This window comes from Leucopleurus acutus, assembly GCF_964270905.1.
Source record: "Leucopleurus acutus genome assembly, chromosome: 5".
Lineage (NCBI taxonomy): Eukaryota > Metazoa > Chordata > Mammalia > Artiodactyla > Delphinidae > Leucopleurus > Leucopleurus acutus.
In genome coordinates, this window is record NC_139147.1 from 107,656,795 (window position 1) to 107,680,548 (window position 23,754).

General features: G+C 39.1%; 1 protein-coding gene across 3 annotated transcripts; it reads left to right on the forward strand.

Moving 5' to 3' along the window:
• Positions 1 to 1,395: 1,395 nt before the first annotated feature.
• On the forward strand, positions 1,396 to 14,447 carry CCNL1 (cyclin L1). 3 transcript variants are annotated; one of them, XM_082839024.1, is made up of 12 exons: positions 1,396 to 1,752; positions 2,056 to 2,130; positions 2,641 to 2,750; positions 8,321 to 8,441; positions 9,677 to 9,741; positions 11,450 to 11,549; positions 11,675 to 11,779; positions 11,876 to 12,017; positions 12,254 to 12,365; positions 12,475 to 12,573; positions 13,215 to 14,194; positions 14,339 to 14,447. In XM_082839024.1, the coding sequence occupies exons 1-11, from the start codon at positions 1,447 to 1,449 to the stop codon at positions 13,561 to 13,563; spliced, it is 1,584 nt and encodes a 527-aa protein (XP_082695150.1). In that variant the 5' UTR covers positions 1,396 to 1,446; the 3' UTR covers positions 13,564 to 14,194; positions 14,339 to 14,447. The 3 variants fall into 3 exon arrangements, with proteins under 3 accessions (XP_082695150.1, XP_082695152.1, XP_082695151.1); XM_082839026.1 differs by lacking the exons at positions 1,396 to 1,752; positions 2,056 to 2,130 and adding an exon at positions 4,469 to 4,541; XM_082839025.1 differs by lacking the exons at positions 1,396 to 1,752; positions 2,056 to 2,130; positions 2,641 to 2,750 and adding an exon at positions 2,756 to 4,541.
• Positions 14,448 to 23,754: the final 9,307 nt, after the last annotated feature.

The window sequence follows — 23,754 nt, forward strand, 5'->3', positions numbered from 1 at the left end:
CTCCAGAGCGTGAAGGCTCACAGGCTCCGTAGTTACCGCTTGGGCTCTAGTGCGCACGGGCTTAGTTGCCCTGCAGCACGTGGGATCTTAGTTCCTCACCCGCGTCCCCTGCATTGGAAGGCAGATTCTTAACCAGTGGACCACCAGGGAAGTCCCTTGAATATGTTTTGCTTTAGTGACATCACTGACAAATATTTCAATGTATTCAAGCTCCCTTTGTTCTATAGATCCAGGCTTCAATTTTCTATAATTAAACTAAGTCTTAAAACTGAGCTATGTAATAGAAAGGCAATGAGACTTCTCATCCCTGGACGTCTCCGAAGTTCAGTCAAAGGACAAAAAAATGGCTGGAGTAAATCAAGATCTACTCCTTTTTCTCCCTCTCTAGCTTCTAGTAGTCTGGATCAGTATCATTGTTTTTACTTCAATTTTGAGGAAATTTGGAGAACTTTTAATATCACAGAGGGAAAAATATGTATACAATGGAGATTTTATTTCTCCCATACTACCTAATTGGAGTAACCACGCAGGAATACAGAGACCCCAGGCATCATCAAATTACCTCTGTAAAGTCTCGCCCTAAGACTATTTTTGGAAACTAGGGATTTTCCAGATTAGCGAAAGCTGTGACGTTGTCACTGGCTCAGGCCTGAGTTTCGCAAGCGAAACTGCTAAAGCAGCTGCCCTCCCAGTCAATACGAAGCCTTCGCCTTACTTCTAAACCCCTGTGAACCACACGCTCATCGTAGAGGTTTTTGTTTTTTGGGTTTTTTTGAGCCGAAGTAGTTCACATTCCTGTTTTCTAAAAATACTGTAAAGCACCTTTCTCCAGCTTCCTTGCGGGTCACTTTAAATTACAAGTTCGTCCGTACACGACATCGGAGTAGCCACTTCCACCCGCCAATGTGGGCGAAGGTCGACGCTTTGTGCTCGCCGAAACTGCGCCACCTAAATGCGAAAAGTTAGGAGAGGAAGAGAGACGGGAGCACAGGGACGCACGTTATAGACAAGTTGTCAACGCGCAGGGGTTACAGTAAATTTTGCAGACCCGAACTTGGGGATAAGGTATCTTGTAAAGCTATTTTGTTAGCCTCCCTTATTATACTTGTGGTTTAAAATATTACAAACGAGGCGGCTTGGGCTTGTTTTAGGAAATAGATCACCTCCTCGACCACTCTGGAGGCCCAGCGGAGGGGGAACCCAGGACAGCCGAGCGTCCCGCCGCTTCCGGGCCAGCGCAGGATTGATGCGCCGCGGGCGGAGTCGAGGCCTGAAGGGACTAGTTGGCGCACGCCGGAGGGGCGTGGTGACGTCAGGGCGGAAGCGCACGCTGCGTGAAGCGGCCCAGAACCCGGCGGTCACGGGAATATCCGTCGCGCCGAGGACGCTGGTTAGTCTCTCTCCGGGTTCCGGCTGCGTCGGGCGTGCGTGCAGCTCGCTGAGACCATGGCGTCCGGGCCTCACCCCACCGCGACCGCTGCCGCCGCCGCCGCCTCGTCGGCCGCCCCGAGCGCGGGCGGCTCCAGCTCCGGCACGACCACCACGACGACGACCACGACGGGAGGGATCCTAATCGGCGACCGCCTGTACTCGGAAGTTTCGCTCACCATCGACCACTCGCTGATTCCGGAGGAGCGGCTCTCGCCCACCCCGTCCATGCAGGACGGGCTCGACCTGCCCAGCGAGACGGACTTGCGCATCCTGGGCTGCGAGCTCATCCAGGCCGCCGGCATTCTCCTTCGACTGCCGCAGGTCAGTGCTCCGGCCCCGGGCCGACCTGCTGCGCCTCCCTCTCCGCTGCGTCCCGGTACCGCCAGGTCCCGGCCGGGTTGGGGGTGTCCCCTTGGGGCTCTCTAGCCGCGGGTCCCAGCCGGAGCCCGGGCGTGTCGAGAGCGGGAGGGCGCTGGGCGACGAGAAGACGGGGACTGGAGCTGTTCGCGGCGGGGAGGGGGAGGGGGAGGGAAGCGAAGCGAGCGGCGGCGGCACAAAATGGCGGCGGCGCCTGGTGCGGGCCCGCCTGACCCCTGCGCTTCCGTTCTTCTTTCTTGTCTGCAGGTGGCGATGGCAACGGGGCAGGTGTTGTTTCATCGTTTTTTCTATTCCAAATCTTTCGTCAAGCACAGTTTCGAGGTAAGCAGAGCGGGGGCGGCGGGTGAAGAGGAATTTTTTTCCATCCGGAAATGGGAAAGAGGGCGGAGGTGGTGTCAGCAGCCAGTTTTTCCAGAAAGGGAGTGGTTAGTTTCAGGCCTTTGTACCTAGCTCTCACCCACCGGGAAGTAGGGACTTGAGGAAAGTGTTTTAGAACCAGAAGATGGATCCTGAGCCCAGGTGCCCTGTTATCAAGGATTAGAATTTTCAACCAAATGCAAAATTCCTGTGAGATTGAGCTTGGCTCTGGATTCACAATTAAGGGGAATTAAGCAATAAAAAGAAAGCATTAACGCTAGCATAGCTGGTAAGCCTATGGCCTAGAAATGTCAACTGCGATTTCATTTCACCAAAGGTCTTAAAGTTCTCAGCTGTGTCGTAAAGTGTTTTCAACAGGATAAGTTCCTTAGACTTTGAGAGGGGCACTTTTTTCTAGCAGTACTCTGTAGTGCCATAATCTCACAACTTTTTATTGGATTGTGGTTCTTTCAGATTGTTGCCATGGCATGTATTAATCTTGCATCAAAAATCGAAGAAGCACCTAGAAGAATAAGAGATGTGATTAATGTATTTCACCATCTACGCCAGTTAAGAGGAAAAAGGTAAGATTGGCATTATTGAACACAGATCTCTTGATACTACTGTGCTGTGCACCAATCATCAGATCAAAACATTCTTTCCTCTCAAGTTAAAACCGATGCAAGGGAAAACTGACTTTCATTTAGGTGTTAAAATTCACATAGGAGCACGCTGATACTTAATTTGAAAAATCACAATTAACCAGTTATCTAAAGTTTGTAGAGGCAGTTGCGTTTATGGACAATCCTAACAGTGCTGTGAAGCCAGTCCTGTGGTTTAAGATTAAACAAGAAAGGGAATACGTTTGACTCAAGTGTGAGTGTATTCTGTAAGTTATTTTTCCCCTCCCTTCTCTGGAAGACTGAAGGCTGGAAGTGTAAACACTGCAGTTCAAGTTAATACTGTGGCAAAATTTTGTGTAGATTGTTTTTCCATGGGAAGTCCCAGTTAATTCCTTACCAATTGAGGTTGGCTTTTGTTAGAATACTTCTCAACATTGAACTACGATATATCCTATAATACCGGATCTGAAAGGACTGCAGGATGATAAAGTTTGGAGTCAAAGGGATTAAACAGGTATTTTGTTTTGGTCAGGTGACAGTCTCAGTGAGTGGGTTGCATTTAGATAAGGCCCATTTATCTGATCTTGTAAGAAAATAGAGACCAAAATAGTGTTGTCTTTTAGGTGTCGTGGATACCTGCTAACACTTCATGTGTTCGTGCGAGGCAGTACCAAAAAGTTTTAGTTGTAGTGCTTTTGTCTATAGATGATCTCTAGTACATGCTACAAAAGAATATACTTGGTGTAGATTAGTTCTTGTGTTCGCTTTTTAAGGAATTGTTGTGATGTTAAATAAACTTGTATTGAGTTTGAAAGGAAGTTAGTTATAAAAGGATTTTAAGTCGTTTTGGGGTTGGGTAACCGGTTAGTACCCAATTAGTGTCTTACGTGAGTGGTCTTTTGCTGAGTCTGTAAGTTGGCAGTAATGGAATTATTCAGAGACAAGCAAGTAGTAACCTTAAAATCTGAAACATTGCTACCCAGATAGTTTTCACGGCATTTTTCAGTTTTCTACATTCTTTATTCTGCCATCTTTTCTCATTAACCGTAACCATTTCCAGGGATAGACTACTTTTTTTAGTTTTCATTTTAAAATATCTTTTAGCTTCTTAGTGAGGAATCCCTGAAAATTGGGAAGTTTTCAAATTGGTATTTAGCATGTTCTGAGCTAAAACTTAGATTTAGGTGATTCTTCAGGGTGTTTAAACAAAATGACACTAATAAAAAGGTTTTGTATCTTTCGTCAAAGGATTCTGTTTGCTTAAAGGAAATAGTTTTGTTAGTATTCTTTGGACCATTGAGCTCACTATTATCATTTAGTATTATCTACTTTGAAATTTTTCTTTGAGTAGTCTTCCTTGATTTCAGAGTAGGTCCTCTTAACTATAAAAACCTTGGAATTTAAAACATCTCACCTGATTTGACTGTCGTGTCTGATGTAACTGTGGTTTTTTTTTTTCCCCCTTTTCTTTCGGTCATTATCGCAGAGAAATTGATTGTGTCTCAATCTTAGAAGTCTGATTATAGCATGAAATTTAAAAGGAGTTGTTAATTGCATGGAAGTCTTTTTTTTAAGGCAGGATGTAAAAGTGTTCTATGCATATTACAAGTTTACTCAGACAGGTAGCTTGTATATGTTATTAACTTCAACTCTTTTTTCCCTTGCAACCGACTATACAGCGACCAGCTACATTTACCAAAGCCTGGGTGATGTGGAGTGGTACATAGCGATGAAGCTGTCGTCATGGCAACAGTGAGTGAAGTATCGAAAATCCCCAAGGAGAAGCCAGTGCTCTGAGAATAGGTCACTGGAATCGGGGACTAACAGGTTGGCCACTGGTGAACCATTTAGAAAAACTCCTGTTTCTTGTTATAAGCGTTTGTCTTTGCTGTCCAAGTTATTAGAATGATAGTTTAGTAATTTTTTGCATAGGTTAATGTTATTAGAAAGTACTATCAATATCACAGTTTAGTTAGGTAAAGTATGTATCGTTTGTCTTATTGGTGCTATTTATTTTAATTTAGTTTATGAATAGCTTTAAATTGAAGTGTGACCTTGGTAATAAAAAAAAAAAGAGGCATTGTATTTGTAGACTTTAGGTCACTGGATTTAAGTCCTGACTACATATTAGAATCACCAGAGGAGCTTTTAGAAAGAACTAATGCCCAAGCCCCATCCTGGATTTTTTTTTTTCTCTCTTTAGTTTTTTGTAGTTTGAGAATGGTTTTTTAAGCTCGGAATAATGGCTGAATTTAAAAAAGTAAGATTGCTTTTTTGTTTCAATAGTTTCCAATTATAATTTGCTTTTGAGATGTAGCATACTCCCAGCAAATTAAGAGTTTTATGTAGTTTTAAGGCACCTACCTTCATACTATAAGGCTTCTCTAAAAGAAGACAAATATTCGAAGCCTGGTGCAACCCACTCATTGGTGAATATGGTGTGGTATTTTCAATATGCATATAGATAATAGATTAGCGTTAGAAAGGAAGAGATCTTGTCATTTAGTCCAGTCTTCCTCTGTATTTTATTTTGGTGGCTCGAAAACTGTTTAAACACTGCCAAAGAAAGAACGTTCTTTTGAGGTAGGAATTAACAAATTTCTGTAGGTTGAGTAGCAGTCTGCCTTCTTGTAAACTGATCTCATTTAAGTACAGTCTCTTAAAGAACTTGTTCTTCATTTTCTTGGTCCTTTGTACCACGTGAGTGAGACAAACCATGTTTGGATCTGCTCCTAAATTTGTTGTTGTGGTTGTATTTCAAGATCATGCTGAAGGAAAAATAGCTATTCTGAGAGACCAGATAATAAACGTCAAATGACCAGAACTCAGAATTTCATACTAAGACTAAAATTTGAAAGTTGTTCTTTTCATATAAATTAATCTGAAAAATCTGACCAAGTTAAAAGAGGAGGAGGTAGGTAGAGTTAGGTTTGGGTATTTTTTGATCATGAAAATTGTTTTCTGAACAGATGGTTTCTTTTAAAAAGATTTAAAATGTTACCTCTTCAAACTTTTATTGGAAAGGAAAGTTTACCTAATTGGGGAGGAAGAAATTCTAGTAAGCCTTAATTCAATTTGATGTACTTGTTACCACGTAAGGTACTAGTTGATACTTTAAAGAAACCATTTGCTTAGGCAGTCTGAATCTTTTCTTACTGCTGTTATATGGGGATACATTTTTCTACTTCTGATACAAAATAGTCTTTGTAAGTAGTGTAAATTATATATTCATCGAGCCTTTGATTTGTGAGGTAAAACCAGTTCTGAACAAAAAGAAGGTATCAGATTATACACCTACAAAGTTAACTTTGAAGACTACAGGTAGCAGTAGGCCTAAGCAATAAGCTGCGTACTTAGTGGAATTATAGTAGATAGTAGTTTGGTTTGCTTAATTGGTTTAATGTTGGGATTTTGACACAAAAAAATGGGAAAGTAAAGATTGTGGCAGAGTGGATGGGAAGTAATTCACGTAAGCAGAATTAATGATTAAACCTGATTTGGGACTAATAGCCATAATTCAAATGTTTAGTTGGTTGATGGCAAGAAAATGAATTTTAACAGAATTTGAAATCAACTCTTAAAGCAAGTTGAGTAAGAGGTATAATGAATTTGTTCAACATAAGTGGGAAAAAATGAGACAAAACTGCTTTTATTATAATAATTTTATAAGGATTCTAATGGTGCAGTTTACTGTTTGAGTTGTACGTTAAGGGTTAAGGTGATGCGCAACTATAACACCAGAGGTATTCTGTCTCCTAATGAATGCCTGTTGAAGGGTCCATCAGATAACTAGTCCATTGGACTTTTTTCCCAAATTTTCTGTTTTAATATCTGAAAAATCATAAACCTTAAGATCTTTGGAATATGTTTTCATATATACATTAATTGTTATCATTTGAGTTAAATTTGATTTTTTTCCAAAGAACAATGAACTTGTAGCCTATTTGTCCTGATAAAAATGGGTTAATTATTGTGTTTTTAATGTTAGAAATCAGCTCCCTCCCCAATTGGTGGCCGCATTTCTCACACCTTTCAAAGCTGTAAGAAGAACTGAATTGAGTGAAGGCCATTTTAAATGTTGTTAACATTGCTGTTTTCCATCTTGTCAGCTTTGCCAACTTTTGTCTTATATCCAACTTGATAGAAATCGTATAGTAGAGAATAATTTAAAATAGTTTAAACATTCCAGTTTTATAATTTGAAATAGGAGAAGGAATGGAAAATAAATATGGTAGCTGATTGTTTTTACTCTGGTAGCATATCACTACAGGGTAATGTAGCTTATTTCTGATTGTTTTCTGATCTTCGAATGGATATCTAGGTTTTTGGCTAACGTGGGCTTAAATTTTTCTGGATTTGGTGTGCATGGTAAAATGAGTTATAAAGTGGGGGCAATGTTCAGAATGACTGTCTTTTTAAAATGTTGTGTTCTGCCCAGAGCAAAAACTCTTGAATCTTTTGGCTGAAAATGAATTGAGTATGGGGAAAAGTATTTAATTGTTCTACCCAGATACATACCTTATCAGGGTCTTAATAAAAACGTATTTGTTGTTGGTTGGATCTAAGAATGTCTCAAATGAAGGACATTGGGACATTTTATAGGCTTTAAAGTGAAAGTCTAAGTCCTGACTGACTTCTCATTAAGAAACTAGTTTTCAATTTTAAGACTTAAAGATGTTTTAATTGAAAGCTTTTTTTCCCCAAAGCATTGAACCACTGATATATGTCGCCTTCTGCATCATAACTTTTGAAGCTATCATAATTTAGTCTGGCACAGAGACCTTGAGTACTCTTCTAGTTTCTTCATTATGGTTGGTCTTCCCATCTCTTTTGCCATTGCATACTAAAGTTAGTACCTAATGACAACTCTGACCAAATTTTGGCCTGGTTTTATTGATCACTTCGAATTTTAAATTTGATTTTTTAAACATTTCTTTGGTAATTGAGCTGAATCTATAGTTTTCAGATTATTTTCTTTAACAGAGATTCTTAGATCAGTTTATTTAAACAAATTGCCCATTTAGGGGAATCTGAATTAGCTACCCACTGTTTTATCCCCTAATTTTAATTTTGGCGTTAAACTAGCCAAGAGTTGATATTTTATAAAATGAGTAAAATCACTATAATTTTATGAGGTCTTTATAATACATATTTTCAAGAGCACATTAGTTTTGTTCCTGGAGTCTATGGAGACTAACAAGGTTTGTGGAAATAAATCAGGCTGTCTGTCACCTAATATATATACCTAAAATATCTGGATGAAAAAAATCAACAAGGATGTATCTAAGAGCATTAGAGTGAATTTTTTTCATTGCAGGGTTTTGTTAGTAAACTAGGAACTGAGTCTAGAAAGTATATATTTAATTAGTATAACTTGGACAGCACAAGATTAATGCTTTTAACTTGTTTGCAGGAGTTTAAAAAGCTGGTTTCTGTTGCCAATAGTTGGTTGGAAGGGAAAATGGAGATGCCACAAATAAAATTTTTTGGATGTGCAAAACAGTTTTGATTTTATTTCTTACAAACTATAGGACTCCAAGCCCCCTGATCCTTGATCAGAACTACATTAACACCAAAAATCAAGTTATCAAGGCAGAGAGGAGGGTGCTAAAGGAGTTGGGATTTTGTGTTCATGTCAAGCATCCCCATAAGGTGAGTTGTAGAATACAGAAATAACATTCGTAAGTATTAGGGATTTTCTTAAAATTTTATTTTACATGAATTTATATTTGAGAGTTGGTTGTAAAAAGCAACTTTTTGGATATTGATATTTATCAGTAAAATGGGAGTTGAAAAGACTTGGGTTCAAATCTTCACTCTTTATTTTGTTCTTTTTGCTTCTGAGGTAACCCAGTTTCCATACCTAGAAAATGGAGATTTTTAGATATTAGCCAAGGAATAAATAATATGTGTATCTGCAGAAGTATCTGACAGTATGCTACCCTGTTGCATGGTGAAATGCTGAGTGTGGCTGCTCACTTTTAGCATTATTGAATGTTCTTAGGTTTCTCCAGTGTCTCTTGGCTTCCATATGCTCAACATAAGCTGTAGCACAATGGTTAAGAGAACAGGTGCTTTGGGGGCAGGACCATCTGCACATAGAAACTTGTTTCTGCTATTAGCTGTGTGACCTAGGCAGATATGTTTCTCAGATTCCACATCTCTAAAATTGTAAAATGCGAGTGATAATACAGGTCCAGAAAGATCAGAACTGAGGTAAACTCATTTATATGAGTTTAATTTATCACACTTTAGTGTGATAAGCTTCACTGTAGAAATATTAGTGTTTGATTACTTACCCACTCTGAGTTGTACATACGTATGTATCATACCCATTGTGTAACTTTAAAAATATAGCAGTCTCTAGGTTTGTTTTTTTTTTTTTTTTTTTGCGGTACACGGGCTTCTCACTGTTGTGGCCTCTCCTGTTGCGGAGCGCAGGCTCAGCGGCCATGCCTCACGGGCCCAGCCGCTCCGCGGCGTGTGGGATCTTCCCGGACCAGGGCACGAACTCGTGTCCCCTGCATCGGCAGGCGGACTCTCAACCACTGAGCCACCAGGGAAGCCCTTCTAGGGTTTTTGTACCTTGGGAAATTAAACGAAATAATCAGTTCCTGTCACATGAAACTTAGATACTGTTCTTAACTGAGTTAACTTCCATTTTTTTTCCTGCACGATTTTGGAACATTACGTCTCCATATGAACTCTAGTAGCATAATAACTTACATTGACTCTCGGGTACATTTTAGTTGGTCTGTATTATTTATACAGTTTATAGAAGAATTAAAACTTGCACCTAACATTTTCAGTTACTTATGTTCATTGAACTCTGTACTCTGAAAGAACCACCAGTATGCTAAACTGAGTTTTTTTCCCTTGTCCTTCAGATCATTGTTATGTATTTACAAGTCTTAGAATGTGAACGTAATCAAACCCTGGTTCAAACTGCCTGGTAAGTTGCTTTTTTACATTTCTTTCCTAGCCAGGAAAACAGAAGCAGAAATAAAGTAAGTTTCATTTTCCCTTTCCAAAATAATGAGATGAGTTTGTTTTGGTGCTTTTTGTTTTTTTGTTTTTTAATGAAAAGGTAAATAATGCTTATTTCTGCTTCCTGTTTTCTTGGCTTGACTAATTACTTTTAACGGAGAACTCAGTTTAACTTTGTTCTTTTTTCTACTCTTTAATTAAAGGGTAGTCCATGATGGTAAGTCATAGAACTCTGCCCTCTGCACTTCAGCCCATGACCTCAGGATGGCCTGATTGGCTGCCCTGCTCTCCAGCCAATCCAGTGCAAGCTCTCATCCGAGATTCACTGAAGTGGTCCATATCCATCTGGCAGCATCTTCTAGTTCTGTCGGGGTGTCAAAAGGATTTGTATATTTGCTTCTAGAAGTAACTCTTCAACATGCCTATGTATTTAATGTATACCTGTAACTATCAAAATGAATAGTTCATTTTTGATAGATTTGTTGTCCAGCCATTATGAATTAAATGATTTTTGTTAGGAGTTTGACTAGATTTCTTTTTTTTTTTTTGGTATGTATAGCATGAATTCTACCAAAGGAGACAGCAGCTTAAAGTGGGCACCATTACCATACTTGAATTCATAGCTGCTGGGCTATTGGAGGCAATAGTATTAGAAGAAAGAAGTACTTCATTTTTAAGAGATGTTAATATTAACATAGCACTTTAGAACTTACTTTGTGTGATTTGCAGTGCTGACTTAAAGTCAAAACAAGGAGTTCGTGGTTCAGCCACAACTACTGTCTTAAGACTGTTGATGATGTGCAGTACTTAAGTGATGTAATTCTTATGTTCTGGACTTATGACTGCCATGCTTTTTGGGCTCAATAAATATTAATACTAGAAAAGTCTCATTACTTTTATAAAATGCATGACATTTTTTAATATATGTTCTATAAAACAGATTTTTAGCAGTTTTCATGGGTAAGGAATTTTAAGAAATAGTCTTTTAGTTAACCTTTTGAACTATTTGTAAAATTTCTTCAATACTTTAGGAATTTTGTGGGGAGGGTTCACTAATAAAAAAGTCCAGTAATTTGTTAACTGAAGTAGTTACTTGCTTTTATTTATACTTAGTCACAAAAAGGTATGTAAACAAGGCTGTTGTATGTGTTTGCTCTTCACTTCCCAACCCAGGTTTTCTGAAGTAGATTACTTAGCTTTCTTAATATAATTTGGTGAGTGCTTATTGAAAATGCCTTTTTTACCCCTCTCACAGTATTGAGTTTTTGAAAGAACTTGATTGACACTGCTTTTCATTGTGGATAAAGGAGAGATGGTCAGTAATTAATGGCTTGAAGTATTGTTGGAGTGGTTTATTTCTGAAACTGGTCATGTCAGAACTGACTTTCATTGCTTTTCATAGAAATATGTTTTTAAAAAACTTTACGTTCTATTTGGAATAATAAGGAATTATTTTAAAGGACTTTGCTTATATATGAGACATGAAGAATGATTCTAGTGTTAAATTCTTATCTCTTACTGATTTTTGAGTTAAGAATTGTTATATGCTAGAATATTGAAGATAAAAATATGAGAAGAAAAAAGAATAAAGTAGATTGAGTCTCCAATTTTATGTAAGCTTCAGAAGAACTGGTTTATTTACATACAAAGCTTATGGTTGAAATATTTTTCAGGAATTATATGAATGACAGTCTTCGAACCAATGTATTTGTTCGATTTCAACCAGAGACTATAGCATGTGCTTGCATCTACCTTGCAGCTAGAGCTCTTCAGGTAGGTTATATATATAGCCTGATATATGTATTCTATAGTCCTGTAGGGTAAATCACAAGAAGTATCAGTTCTCCTAATAAAAACAGTGACAATTTCATGTAAACTATTCTATTTTTATGGTTTAGATTCCATTGCCAACTCGTCCCCATTGGTTTCTTCTTTTTGGTACTACCGAAGAGGATATCCAGGAAATCTGCATAGAAACGCTCAGGCTTTATACCAGAAAAAAGGTAATTCTGTTTCCTAGTGTTTGTGTTAATATTTTGTCAGTGCTAAGAATCTAAACTTCTGTAAAAGAGAAATACTAACTTCACTTTCTTCAACAGCCAAACTATGAATTGCTGGAAAAAGAAGTAGAGAAAAGAAAAGTGGCCTTACAAGAAGCCAAATTAAAAGCAAAGGGATTGAATCCCGATGGAACTCCAGCCCTTTCAACCCTTGGTGGATTCTCTCCAGCCTCTAAACCATGTAAGATTAATTCAGGATTGAAATGACTTGAGTACTGAAGATGTATGGTTATTAGAAAGCCTTAGCACTTAACAGTTGCATAGAAACAAAGATGTTAAGAAACTATTACTGTTTTCTCTCATGACAGCCAACTGAGGACTGATACTTGGATGGTATTTGGAGTCACATTTAGAAACAAAATTGGCCCTCTGTAAAATCTAATAGTTAACATGCCTTACTATGTTTTTTTTTAACAGCATCACCAAGAGAAGTAAAAGCTGAAGAGAAGTCGCCGATCTCCGTTAATGTGAAGACAGTCAAAAAAGAACCTGAGGATAGACAACAGGCTTCCAAAAGCCCTTATAATGGGTGAGTATACTTGAGTTAGAAAAATGGCCTGAGGAATCTTTTTATGTGTTTAATTTCTAACATACTTAGTATGCAACTAAAATATTGTGTGGGTTTTTTTTTTTTTAAGTGTAAGAAAAGACAGCAAGAGAAGTAGAAATAGCAGAAGTGCAAGTCGATCAAGGTCAAGAACACGATCACGTTCTAGATCACACACTCCAAGAAGACAGTAAGTAGATGCTCTCTTAGGGAAAGCAGTCTTATTTGGAGTAAAGGTTCTGGCTTTTTTTAAAAAAATTGCACATAGACTGTTCTCAAAGTTAGGCTAGATTTAGCTTAATATGAGGTAAATTGTGAGAAATGAGTTTGGAAATACGCTCTGTAGGCATGTGGCTTTTTTGTTTTGTGGTGGTGTATGTATGGCATTCTATTCTGTTTTTGTCCACGTTTTTTGAAGTGTAGGGCCTGGCTGACCACTTAATAATTAATAACCAATAATCAGGACAATCATAGCCAAAGAATCTTCACTAATTAGCTTTATAATTAGATGGCTGGCTACTTGTGGCTCTTCAGTGGTTCTTTTGAGCGTGTGGGAGATAATTCAATAAATAGCTATCTAGGGCACTAAAAATTAATTACTCCCCTCCTTGGAATATAGACATACAGTAAATTTGTTCAAGATTTGTCTAATATGTGAACAGGCTGGAGGAGAAGTAGTGAGGGGTGGGGAAATACAATAAAAGTCTTCAGTCTGGCCTGTTACTGACACCATTTGATAGTTTTGTTTTGAACCTGCTATGATGAGCACCACCAAAACTAATCTGTTCGCAGTAGAAACTGAATCTAAACCTCAAATTTTTATTATCTAAGTTATAATAATAGGCGGAGTCGATCTGGAACATACAGCTCGAGATCAAGAAGCAGGTCCCGCAGTCACAGTGAAAGCCCAAGAAGACATCATAATCATGGTTCTCCTCACCTTAAAGCCAAGCATACCAGAGATGATTTAAAAAGTTCAAATAGACATGGTCATAAAAGGAAAAAGTCTCGTTCTCGATCTCAGAGCAAGTCTCGGGATCACTCAGACGCTGTCAAGAAACACAGGCATGAAAGGGGACACCATAGGGACAGGCGTGAAAGATCTCGCTCCTTTGAGAGGTCTCATAAAGGCAAGCACCATGGTGGCAGTCGCTCAGGACATGGCAGGCACAGGCGCTGAATTTCTTCCTTTGAGCCTGCATCAACTTTTGATTTTGGCTATCTACAGTGTGATGTATGGACTCATAATTGAAACAAACAATTAAAAGCAAACTGATTAGGATTTGATTTCTTAAAATTCTCTAGGTCTCTAGAAACACTGAGGACATTTTCTTTTGAAAAGAACTATGTTTGTTTCTTTTTTGTTTGTTTCTTTTTTGCACATAAAATGCCCTAGCAGTATCTAATTGAAAACCATGGTCAGGTTCAATTGTAATTATTATACTTGTGTATTGTTTATTGCTATAAGAACTGGAGCGTGAATTCTGTAAAAATGTATCTTATTTTTATACAGATGAAATTGCAGACACTGTTCTATTTAAGTGGTTATTTGTTTAAATGATGGTGAATACTTTCTTAACACTGGTTCGTCTGCATGTGTAAAGATTTTTACAAGGAAATAAAATACAAATCTTGTTTTTCTAAACTGCTTCATACATCTTATTTAAATAAATTATTAAAAAGAGAAAAGTTTTAATAGTAAAATGGCTGTACTGATTTTCTGACAGACCTGTTCTTTCTTCCATTACATAAAGTTGGAGATTAAAATATAATTCTTACCTGCATTGGGAGCTATCATAGAAATTTTCTCTGTATATATGGAAAAAGCAAAATGGGTGTGGCCCAACAATGTAACATTAAATGTTTAATTGTAGCATGAAACTAAGTCAAAACTTGATTTGCACATAAATGGCACCATAAGGTTATTTTAAGTCGGTTTTAAGTACTATTGCAAGGGTGAGCAAACCAGAACTTTCAACATGACAGCAAATTAGAGACAACTACTGAGCGTTAACATTTTTCTTGAGGTATTTAATGACGCTTTTTATCTAAGCTAGGAGAACTAAGTGATAAGGTGAGCCGCCCACCCCCCGGGCTGGCTGTTAAAGTCAAGTCTGACCACAAAGAAAAAAAGCCAGAAGCCATAGCCAAAGAATATTTTTAGAATTATTCACATGGAGAGTTATTTCCCCAATATTTTGGAAGTCAATTTAGAGATCGTAAAGGCCATAATAAATAAAATACTGCTTTATAGTTAAAATTTTCCATTAAAATTTTCACCCATCTTGATTACTTACCTTGTTCACTAGACTTGGCTCCAAATGACTTGTTGCTGTTTCAAAAAATCAAATACACCCACAAAGAGATGAAGATTTACTGCCACTAAGGATGTTTAAAAAGAATAGTTACAGCTTCTGAAGAGGATTCCAAAGATTTCCGAACACATTTCAGCAGTGGCGGGCGTTGGGGCTGGAAAAAGTAGAAAGCCTCACAGGGAGACAAGATTTCACTTGGATATAGAAATGTCGGGTATGATACTTAATCAGTTACATTTCTGACTATAAAAACTAACTAACATGGCCTAGTATGAATGAGCAACTTCTGGAAGGATAAACAGTTCATTTAGAGTATTCTTTCTACATGTGCTTTTATGATAAAATTGCTAAACCGTAACAGTATTTGTGCAGAGCTTAAACTGCCTCTAAATAGCAAACAGTTTCTTTCCTTTACAAGACTGGCAAGAAGAAAAGCACAGGCAAATGTCAAGGCCCTGTTTAACAAATTAATCCTGAATTCTTAATAGTGTAGAAATTTTTACCTGTTCTATCCTTGTTTGGAAATAGTACGCGGGTGAAGGGGTTTTGTGAAGATAGAAGGTATGGAGGATACATCTGCATGTGAAGTGAGGGTTGCATGTTAGACGTTGCTTTGAGATGATAACTTTTCCTTGTGTCCTAATTTTTGTCCTGTGCTGTTAGTGAATCAGTTTTCTAGGTTGTCAAGAGCTTGACAACGTTATGCTGCTGTACCCAAATAAAAAACTTAATTTTCAGACTTTTATTAGGGGAAAGTCGGGTACCCACCTCTTGGCTCCAAAAGTACTGATCAGTTCTAGGTCAGGCAATGTTGTTTATACCTCACCAACTCACCATTCCACCTCCCACCCTTACTTGGAAGAAAATCCCAGACAAATGATTTCATCACGTATTTCAGTCCAAAAGGTAAGGGCTTTTTAAATGTCCATAATATTTTTATTATACTTAAAGTAACAGTGTGTCTAACTTAGTATTCAGATTTCCCTTACTGTCTCTCATTTGTTTTTATAATTGGTTTGTTCAAACAAGGTCTATATTTGGTTTAAATCACAGATTGTCCATCTTTTTTTTCCTTGAAATTTAAAGAAATTGGGTCATTTGTCTTGGAATTTTCCATATTCTGGGTTGCCCGATTGTAACCCTATGGTGTCCCTGAACACATTTTTCTGTTCCTTGTAGATCTCAAGGCTTGGTAACTTTAATTTTTTTTTTACTGAAGTTCAGAAGTCTGGGAACCCAGGCTAAACGTACTAAATTGCGGCCTCATTCACCAGGTATCTCACCAAGTTCCTGACGTTAATACATTACTTCTTGTACCTCAACAGCCTTGTATGTACGCGCCCCATTTGTGTCTGTCCGCTCACCTTTGGTTTCCACTGCAGCTGTAAATCTACAAATAAGATGTTTAGTATTCATCCTAATGATTCTTAATACAAGCCCTTTCTTGGGGAAAGTCGAGTACCCACCTCTTGGCTCCAAAAGTAATGATCAATTCTAGGTCCAGCCTTGATCCCCTCGTGTCCCTTAGAGTAGCCAATCCTGTGGCTGGAAGACACAGCTTGCCTTTGTAACCGTTTGAACTTTGTCCATTTCTGGAATAAAAGGAACATGGGCTTCCATGTCAGCTCTGCATTCAAGTCATTCATCTACTAAGGGGATGTGGCAAGTTATTTAACGTCTTGTCTGCAAACTGGCCCTTACCTCCCAGCATTGTACACAGTATGTGTGTTAGACATAAGGGGGTTCTATTTTTACCCCTGCAATCCAAACAATCATGTTAGAAAGCACCCAACTACTTAGAGAAGTTTGAATTCTACATTTCCTATGAACACAGTTCAAAATACAGCTGTTTGAGAATGCTGCCTCACTGAGATTAGCTCTGAATCTGAACAGTACAAGATTTTAATAATTAAAGCATGAAATAAACACCAGTCTCCTTGATTCCAGCTGTCCTCTTGACCTTTCTGCTTTTGCCACCTCTGCTCAGGATAATTCCAACTCAGTTCTAAGGACAGGAAATTCCTACCCTGCCTGGTTCTATGTCATCAAACTCCTCTCCTATATCAACTATCATCTCAATAGTAGGTATAGTAGCATTTCTGTCTGTACGTCTTTGCCACAGTCCTTCAAACAGTAGCTAATGATGTATTGGAAACGTTAATCCCATGTTGTTGTAATACATAAAACTTGCAGTGGTTTCTCATTTCACGCTACAAACCCGACTCCAGCTGTATGTGATCTGACCCCTGCCAGCCTCTTCCATCAACCAACCTCTCCTCCTCTTCCTCAAATGTGCACATCTATTCCTGGTCCTTCCCACTTGCTGTCCTCCCTGCTCGGGATGCTTTTCTTCCATATCTTGTGTGATAGGCTTCATCATTCAGGTCCCCTCTCCAGAAATAAGCCCCTCTTGCCAACCCCCATGAACGTTCTATTCCTTGCTAACATTAACTTCTTCATAATGCTTGCCACTATCTGAAATTACCTTATTTTACTTTATCATTGACTCTCTTATTAGAATATAAGCTTCAAGAGAGCAGCAGAAATGTGATTTATTCATTACTGTATGGCCCTTACCTAATCCTACAACAGTGCCTGGCCTGTACTAGGATATGCAATAAATAATGAGGAATGAATGAATTTCACATACACTAATTTGCTGAATGAGGCTTTTAAGCCCTCATCTTTCAAGTTTGAGTGCATGTTCTTATTCCAACTGCCCTTCAGTGAATGTGTATATTCCTTTTACCAGGTTCTAGGGTCCTGGAGCTCACAGGCAAAAGGGGGCAGATAAATAAACTACAGCCCAGGGGTAGCCAATTGGTGATCCATGGGCCGAATCTTAGCTTGCCACACGGGTATTTGGTTTGTACAATGTTTGTTTTAGTGAACTAGCTGCTAGCATTTTTTAATTGGAAATACATAAAAACCTAGACCTCCAACTTTTTTATAAAAATTAGACTACATGAGATCTACAATCCCTCAAGGCAACAACTGACTAGCACCAAGCAGCCCTCCGGTTGGGGTGTGCACACTACAGTGTGTTACAGTTCTGTCTACTCCCTCTTAATTGCAACAGCGAAGCAGGTGTAAGTTTGCATTTATCACTGTGTGGACGGTGGTATCTTCCTTGGATCCTACGCCTTTTGCTCACTGATGTTACCTGCAGTAGACCCCTGACATCTCGAAAGATATCCAAGACCTATATGAATCCCCACATCTGTGAATGTGGCATTGTTTGTATAGGCTCCTGGGTCAGTTGAAAATCAGATTGTGTACTGTGCCCAAAATCTCTCCACTGGTTACCTGCAGTATAATGTGGTTTACCTTTTCAAACTGGAATTCCTCACTCGGGCAGCTGTTTCATTGCTGGAGCACTTACAGAAAAATTCCACAAGTGGATTCTTCCTGGTTCTACATAGAGCATATGACACATCAGATCTTTGAACAGAGCACAAGGCACATCATAATGCTGAGCCACCCTGAGGTTTAGTATTCCACCCCAAGTTACAAAACTAATTTTCCGCTCAAAATATATTCTTTTCTTGGGCTTTTTCAAAAAAACCAAGTTTCATTCATTGGACAATATCACACACACAGGTATGCATATACACATATATATGGGGGGTGGTATATTTGATGTATATTAACTTGAGGTGTACAACATAGTGATTCACAATTTTTAAAGGTTACGTTCCATTTGTAGTTATAAAATATTGGCTGTATTCCCTGTGTTGTACAATATATCCTTGTAGCTTATTTATTTTATACATAATAGTTGGTACTTCTTAATCCCCTACCCGTCTTGCCTCTTCCCCCTTCCCTTTCCCCACTGGTAACCACTAGTTTATTCTCTACATCTGTGAGGCTTTTTTGTTATACTCACTAGTTTTATTTTTTAGATTCCACATGTAAGTGATATACAGTATTTCTCTTCCTCTGTCTGACTTATTTCACTTAGCATAATACCCTCCAAGTCCATCCATGTTGTTGTAAATGGCAAGATTTCATTCTTTTTATGGCTGAGGAATATTCCATTGAGGAGTATTCCATTGTGTGTGTGTGTGTGTGTGTGTGTGTGTGTGTGTGTGTGTGTGTGTGTGTGTGTGTGTGTGTGTGTGTGTGTGTGTGTGTGTATATAAAAAACATCTTCTTTAGCCATTCATCTGTTGATGGACACATGTTGCTTCCATGTCTTGGCTATTGTAAATAATGCTGCTGTGAACACTGGGGTGCATATATCTTTTCGAGTTAATGTTTTCATTTTCTTCAGATATATGCCCAGGAGTGGAATTGCTGGATCATGTGGTAGTCCTATTTTCAGGTTTTGAGGAACCTCTATAATGTTTTCTACAGTGGCTGCACCAATTTCCATTCCTACCAATACTGTACAAGGGTTCCCTTTTCTCCACACTCTCCTCAGCATTTATTTGTGGTCTTTTTGTTGTAGCAGACGACATTTTATACACGATTGAAAGTGAGAGTCAGCGAACTTGAAAACAGTCAAATTGCAAATGTCAAGTTTCTACTGTAATTGCATATACACCTGATGATAGCTTTCATGATAGGTTTCTACCTAGAGAAATAAGGGTAGCGAAAGTCTTGATGTTCAGGTATGTGGCAGATAACCTGCATATAATTAACACCTGCTTGCAGGATACTTGCTATCTGGGTGGAGACAAATAAATTTTTAAAAAGCCAAGTAACATCCAAAGTAATCCTGAGTATATTTTAGGTCCAAGCAAGCAGTACACTGAAGGCTGAGTTTAAGAAGGAAGAGGGACCGCTGTGGCCTAGGCGCCCTGGAAATTTCATAGAGAATAGGGAGCATGGGCTGGGCCTAGGATGGGAAGGATTTAAAAGGATAAGAAGGAAGAGGCAGTGTAACCTTGAGGCAAGATTCGAGTTATAGACTCAGGGCAGCTTGGAGTGTGCCCCGAGAGGGCACACTAGGCTTGTTTGCTCTTACAGGAGGGGCTCATTAGGGGCATAATGAACTAATATTGGAGCAGAAATGGTGAGGCTTATGGAGTCAGACTGCCTGGGGTCTGCTGTCTAATTTTGCACATACTACTTAACCCCTCTAAGCTTCCATTTCCCAGCCGTGAAGTAGTCATTGAACCTGCTGTATTCAGATAAGCATTAAAGGAATCGTGCATATAATACACTTAGTGCAGTGTTAGGCTTGTAGTAAGTGTTAAATAAATAATGGCATTATCATTATTAACATCATCGGAGGCTTGGGGATGCCAGAATAAGGTGCCTTGTAGACCGGAGAGCCGTTTTAAGCAGATGGGTGGCTATCATTTTCCTAAGATTGCCCTAACAAATGACCACAAACTTGATGACTTCAAACAGGTGTCTTCCCCCTCACAGTTCTGGAGGCTAGAAGACTGGAATCAAGGTGTCGGCAGGACCACGCTCCCTCTGAAGATTCTAGGGAAGAATCCTTCCTCGATTCTTCTGGCAATGCTTGGCTTGTAGCTGTCACTGCATTCTCTGCCTCCGTCTTCACATGGCCTTTTTCTCTGTATGTGTCCTCTTCTCTTCTTATAGGACACCAGTCATTAGATTTAGGGCCCACCCTAATCCAGCATGACCTCATTGTAACTAGTTATATCTGCAAAGACACTATGTCCACATAAGGTCACATTCTAAGGTTCTACGTGGATGTGAATTTGGGGGGGACACTATTCAACTCACTACAGGGACATAAGAAAAAAACTGTTGAAAGAAATTGGAAACATTTTAAAAAACATTTTCATTTTGAAATAATTTTAGACATAAAAAAGTTGGCAAAAATACTACAAAGAATTCCTGTATATCCTTCACCCAGGTTTCCCAAATATTAACGTTACCACACTTGCTTTATCACTCTCTCCCTCATACACGCATGTGTATGTGTATGTAATGGATCTGATATTTTTGTGAGGAAGTTGTTACAGTCATGATGTCCCTTTACCTGTAAGTATCTCAGTGCATACTCCCTTAAAAACAAGGACATTTCTCTTACATAGTCACAATATAATTATCAAAGTCAGGAAATTAACTTAATTGATCCCAAACTATAATCACTGACATTTTTCACATATTGCCGATTTTCCTACCAATGTCCTTTTCCTGGTCCAGGATCCAATCTAGAATCACACGATGCCTTTAGTCCTTTCATCTGCAACAGTTCCTCAGTCTGTCTTTCATCACTTTGACATTTTTGTTTGGGGGAGATTTGTTTTATTTTTCCCCATATGATAGTGTGATAAATTTAAAATCTTTAAGGAAAATTTTAAGAGTAGTACAAGCACTACCCTTATATTCATTACCTAAGATTCATTAATAGTTGATGTTTTGCTACACTTGCTTCGTATCTCGATGTATCTATGTGTAAACACATATTTTTCTTTTTCTTTTCTGAACGATTTGAGTTACTTCACCCCTAAATACCTTAGCATGTAGCACCCAAGATCAAGGACATTTGCCTACATAGCCACAATACAACTGTCCTCATGCTTAGGAAATTTAAACACTGAAATAGTTATGTAATACACAGTTTACGTTTGAATTCTCCAGACAGTTGTAGTAATGTCCTGTATAACTGTGGGTTGGTTGTTTGATCCAGGATCCAATCAAAGATTATCTATTGTATTTAGCTGAGTATCTCTTAGGCCACATTAATCTAGAAAATTCCCCGTGATTAGATTCACGTTAAACAGTTTTGGGAAGCATACTACATAGATGATTGCATATTCTCAGTGTATCACTCAGAGGGCACATGTCATTTCAGCCCACTATCGGTGATGTTAAGTTTGATCACTTGACCGAGGTGGTGTCTACCAGATTTCTTCACTGTAAAGGTATCTTTAATCTGTACTCTGTGGGGTTATACATGAAGACAGTGAATTTCCTGTTCCTTGAGAGTTTTTACCAGTGGCTTTACCATCCATTCATGGCCTTGGCTGGAAAATGTTTTTTCCAATTCTAGTTTGTTTAAACATTTGTTCTTCTGAAAAGAAGAGCTTTCCCTTCACCTCTTCAAATTTTTTTTTTTTCCCCTGTGTGTTGGCTCTTTGCTGCTATACATGGACTTTCTCTAGTTGCGGCCAGCGGGGGCTATTCTTCATTGCGGTGCACGGGCTTCTCATTGCGGTGGCTTCTCTTGTTGCGGAGCACGGGCTCTAGGCGCACGGGCTTCAGTAGTTGTGGCATGCAGGCTCGGTAGTTGTGGCTCGCGGGCTCTAGAGCTCAGGCTCAGTAGTTGTGGCGCACGGGCTTGGTTGCTCTGTGGCATGTGGGATCTTCCCAGGCCAGGGCTCAATCCTGTGTCACCCTGCACTGGCAGGCAGATTCTTAACCACTGTGCCACCAGGGAAGTCCCTCCACCTCCTTAATATTTTAAAGTATCTATGGATTCATAGATTTTTAAAATTCAATGTGTTATAATTCATTCCTATCATTATACATTATGATGTTGAAATCATGCCAAATTAGGCCAGTGGCCATGCCAATTTAAGCCAGTTCCTTTGACCTTTCGATATGCCCCCATTTATTTTGGGGCGTTACATTACTTTCTTGTACAACAAGATTATCCAGGCTCACCTGGTACTTTCTCTGCTTTCAACCTAGGAATGAGCCACTCCTCTAAGAAGTATAGGTTCTTTTAAGGGAGGGACCAAATTCTGGCTATTGGGGTGTCATTGTTTCTACACTTTTTTGTATGAAACTTCTGATTCCAATCCATCACTATAAGATTCTTTCCCTCTTCCCCCCGTCCCCACCCCCGGTGTAAAACAGTGGTTTTGTAGAATGTCCCTTAATTGGGGATTTTCCTTGTGGTTAGATATGGGTTTTGATACAACAGAAGTGAGTGTCCTCTCAGTGCACCCTCTTAGGAGGCATATCATGTCGATTTGTCCCATTACTGATGGTGTCAGCTTTGATCATTGTGTTAAGGTAGTGTCTGCCAGTGTTCTCTACTTAAATGTTACTATTTTTACCTTTGTAATTAATCAGATACTTTCAGATCATATATTTTCATCATAATTCTGCCTGCTAACTTTAGCATCCATTGATGATTTTTGCCAGAAACATTTACTGAAAATAATTTTCTGGGATTTCCCTGGTGGTCCAGTGGGTAAGACTCCGCGCTCCCAGTGCAGTGGGCCCGGGTTCGATCCCTGGTCAGGGAGCTAGATCCCGCATGCATACCGCAACTAAGAGTTTGCATGCCACAACTAAGGAGCCCGCCTGCCGCAACTAAAAGATCCTGCATGCCGCAACTAAGACCCAGCGCAGCCAAAATAAAGAAAATAATTTTCTAATTCTATAATACCGTCCCTTCTACATGTATTAGTTAGAGTCTCACTGGAAGGAAGAGCATTTCTTCATTTGTAAATGGACTAATTTTGTGGGTTGTAATTCATTACTATCATTATGTATTTTGTTGTTCAAATTATCCCAAATGTGGCCAATGGGAACCCCCTTAAGCTTTGAGAGGAACATTTTAAAAACTTTTCTTCACATGTATGATTTACCGAAAGATTCCACCATCTGTACGTTCTCTGGAAGCGTAAAACGAGAAGTTCTCGGGCTTTCTCATCAGCACTGGCTTTAGAAGGCATGAAGTGACTTTTGAAGGTCAAGATGCCTACACTGCCAGTTCTTAGGGCTTCTCATGGCTGCAATTTCCGGAACAACTGTCCTTCAGTCCAGGACAACCTCCCTCCCTCACGGATTATAAAAGTTTCCATACTCTGACAATCTGTTCTCTCCCGACAGGAGCCTTTTAGTTCGCAGTACGAGGTAGTAATAAGCACTACCGCCACTAGAGGTCACTGTTTGGCTGGAGGCGCTGGAAGATCTCACTCTGATCAGCTGGACTCGTAAGCCTTATTCTGAACACAATAAGGACTTGTCTGTTTTCAAAGGAGCAACAGTATCTTTAGCCATGTCCACTTAAGCCTCATTTGGGCCCTTAATCAGACTTGAACCCTTGATAACAACTCTAAGAGTATACGCCTTTGCTAAGTTCTGCTGGCAGGAGAATAGACAGCAACCCCAAT

Excerpts from the sequence above, each read along its gene's own strand:
- CCNL1 (XM_082839024.1), top strand. The coding sequence starts at position 1,447 with ATGGCGTCCGGGCCTCACCCCACCGCGACCGCTGCCGCCGCCGCCGCC. Across the intron at positions 2,751-8,320 it reads CGCCAGTTAAGAGGAAAAAG|GACTCCAAGCCCCCTGATCC; the intron begins GTAAGATTGGCA and ends TACAAACTATAG. Across the intron at positions 12,366-12,474 it reads TCCAAAAGCCCTTATAATGG|TGTAAGAAAAGACAGCAAGA; the intron begins GTGAGTATACTT and ends TTTTTTTTTAAG.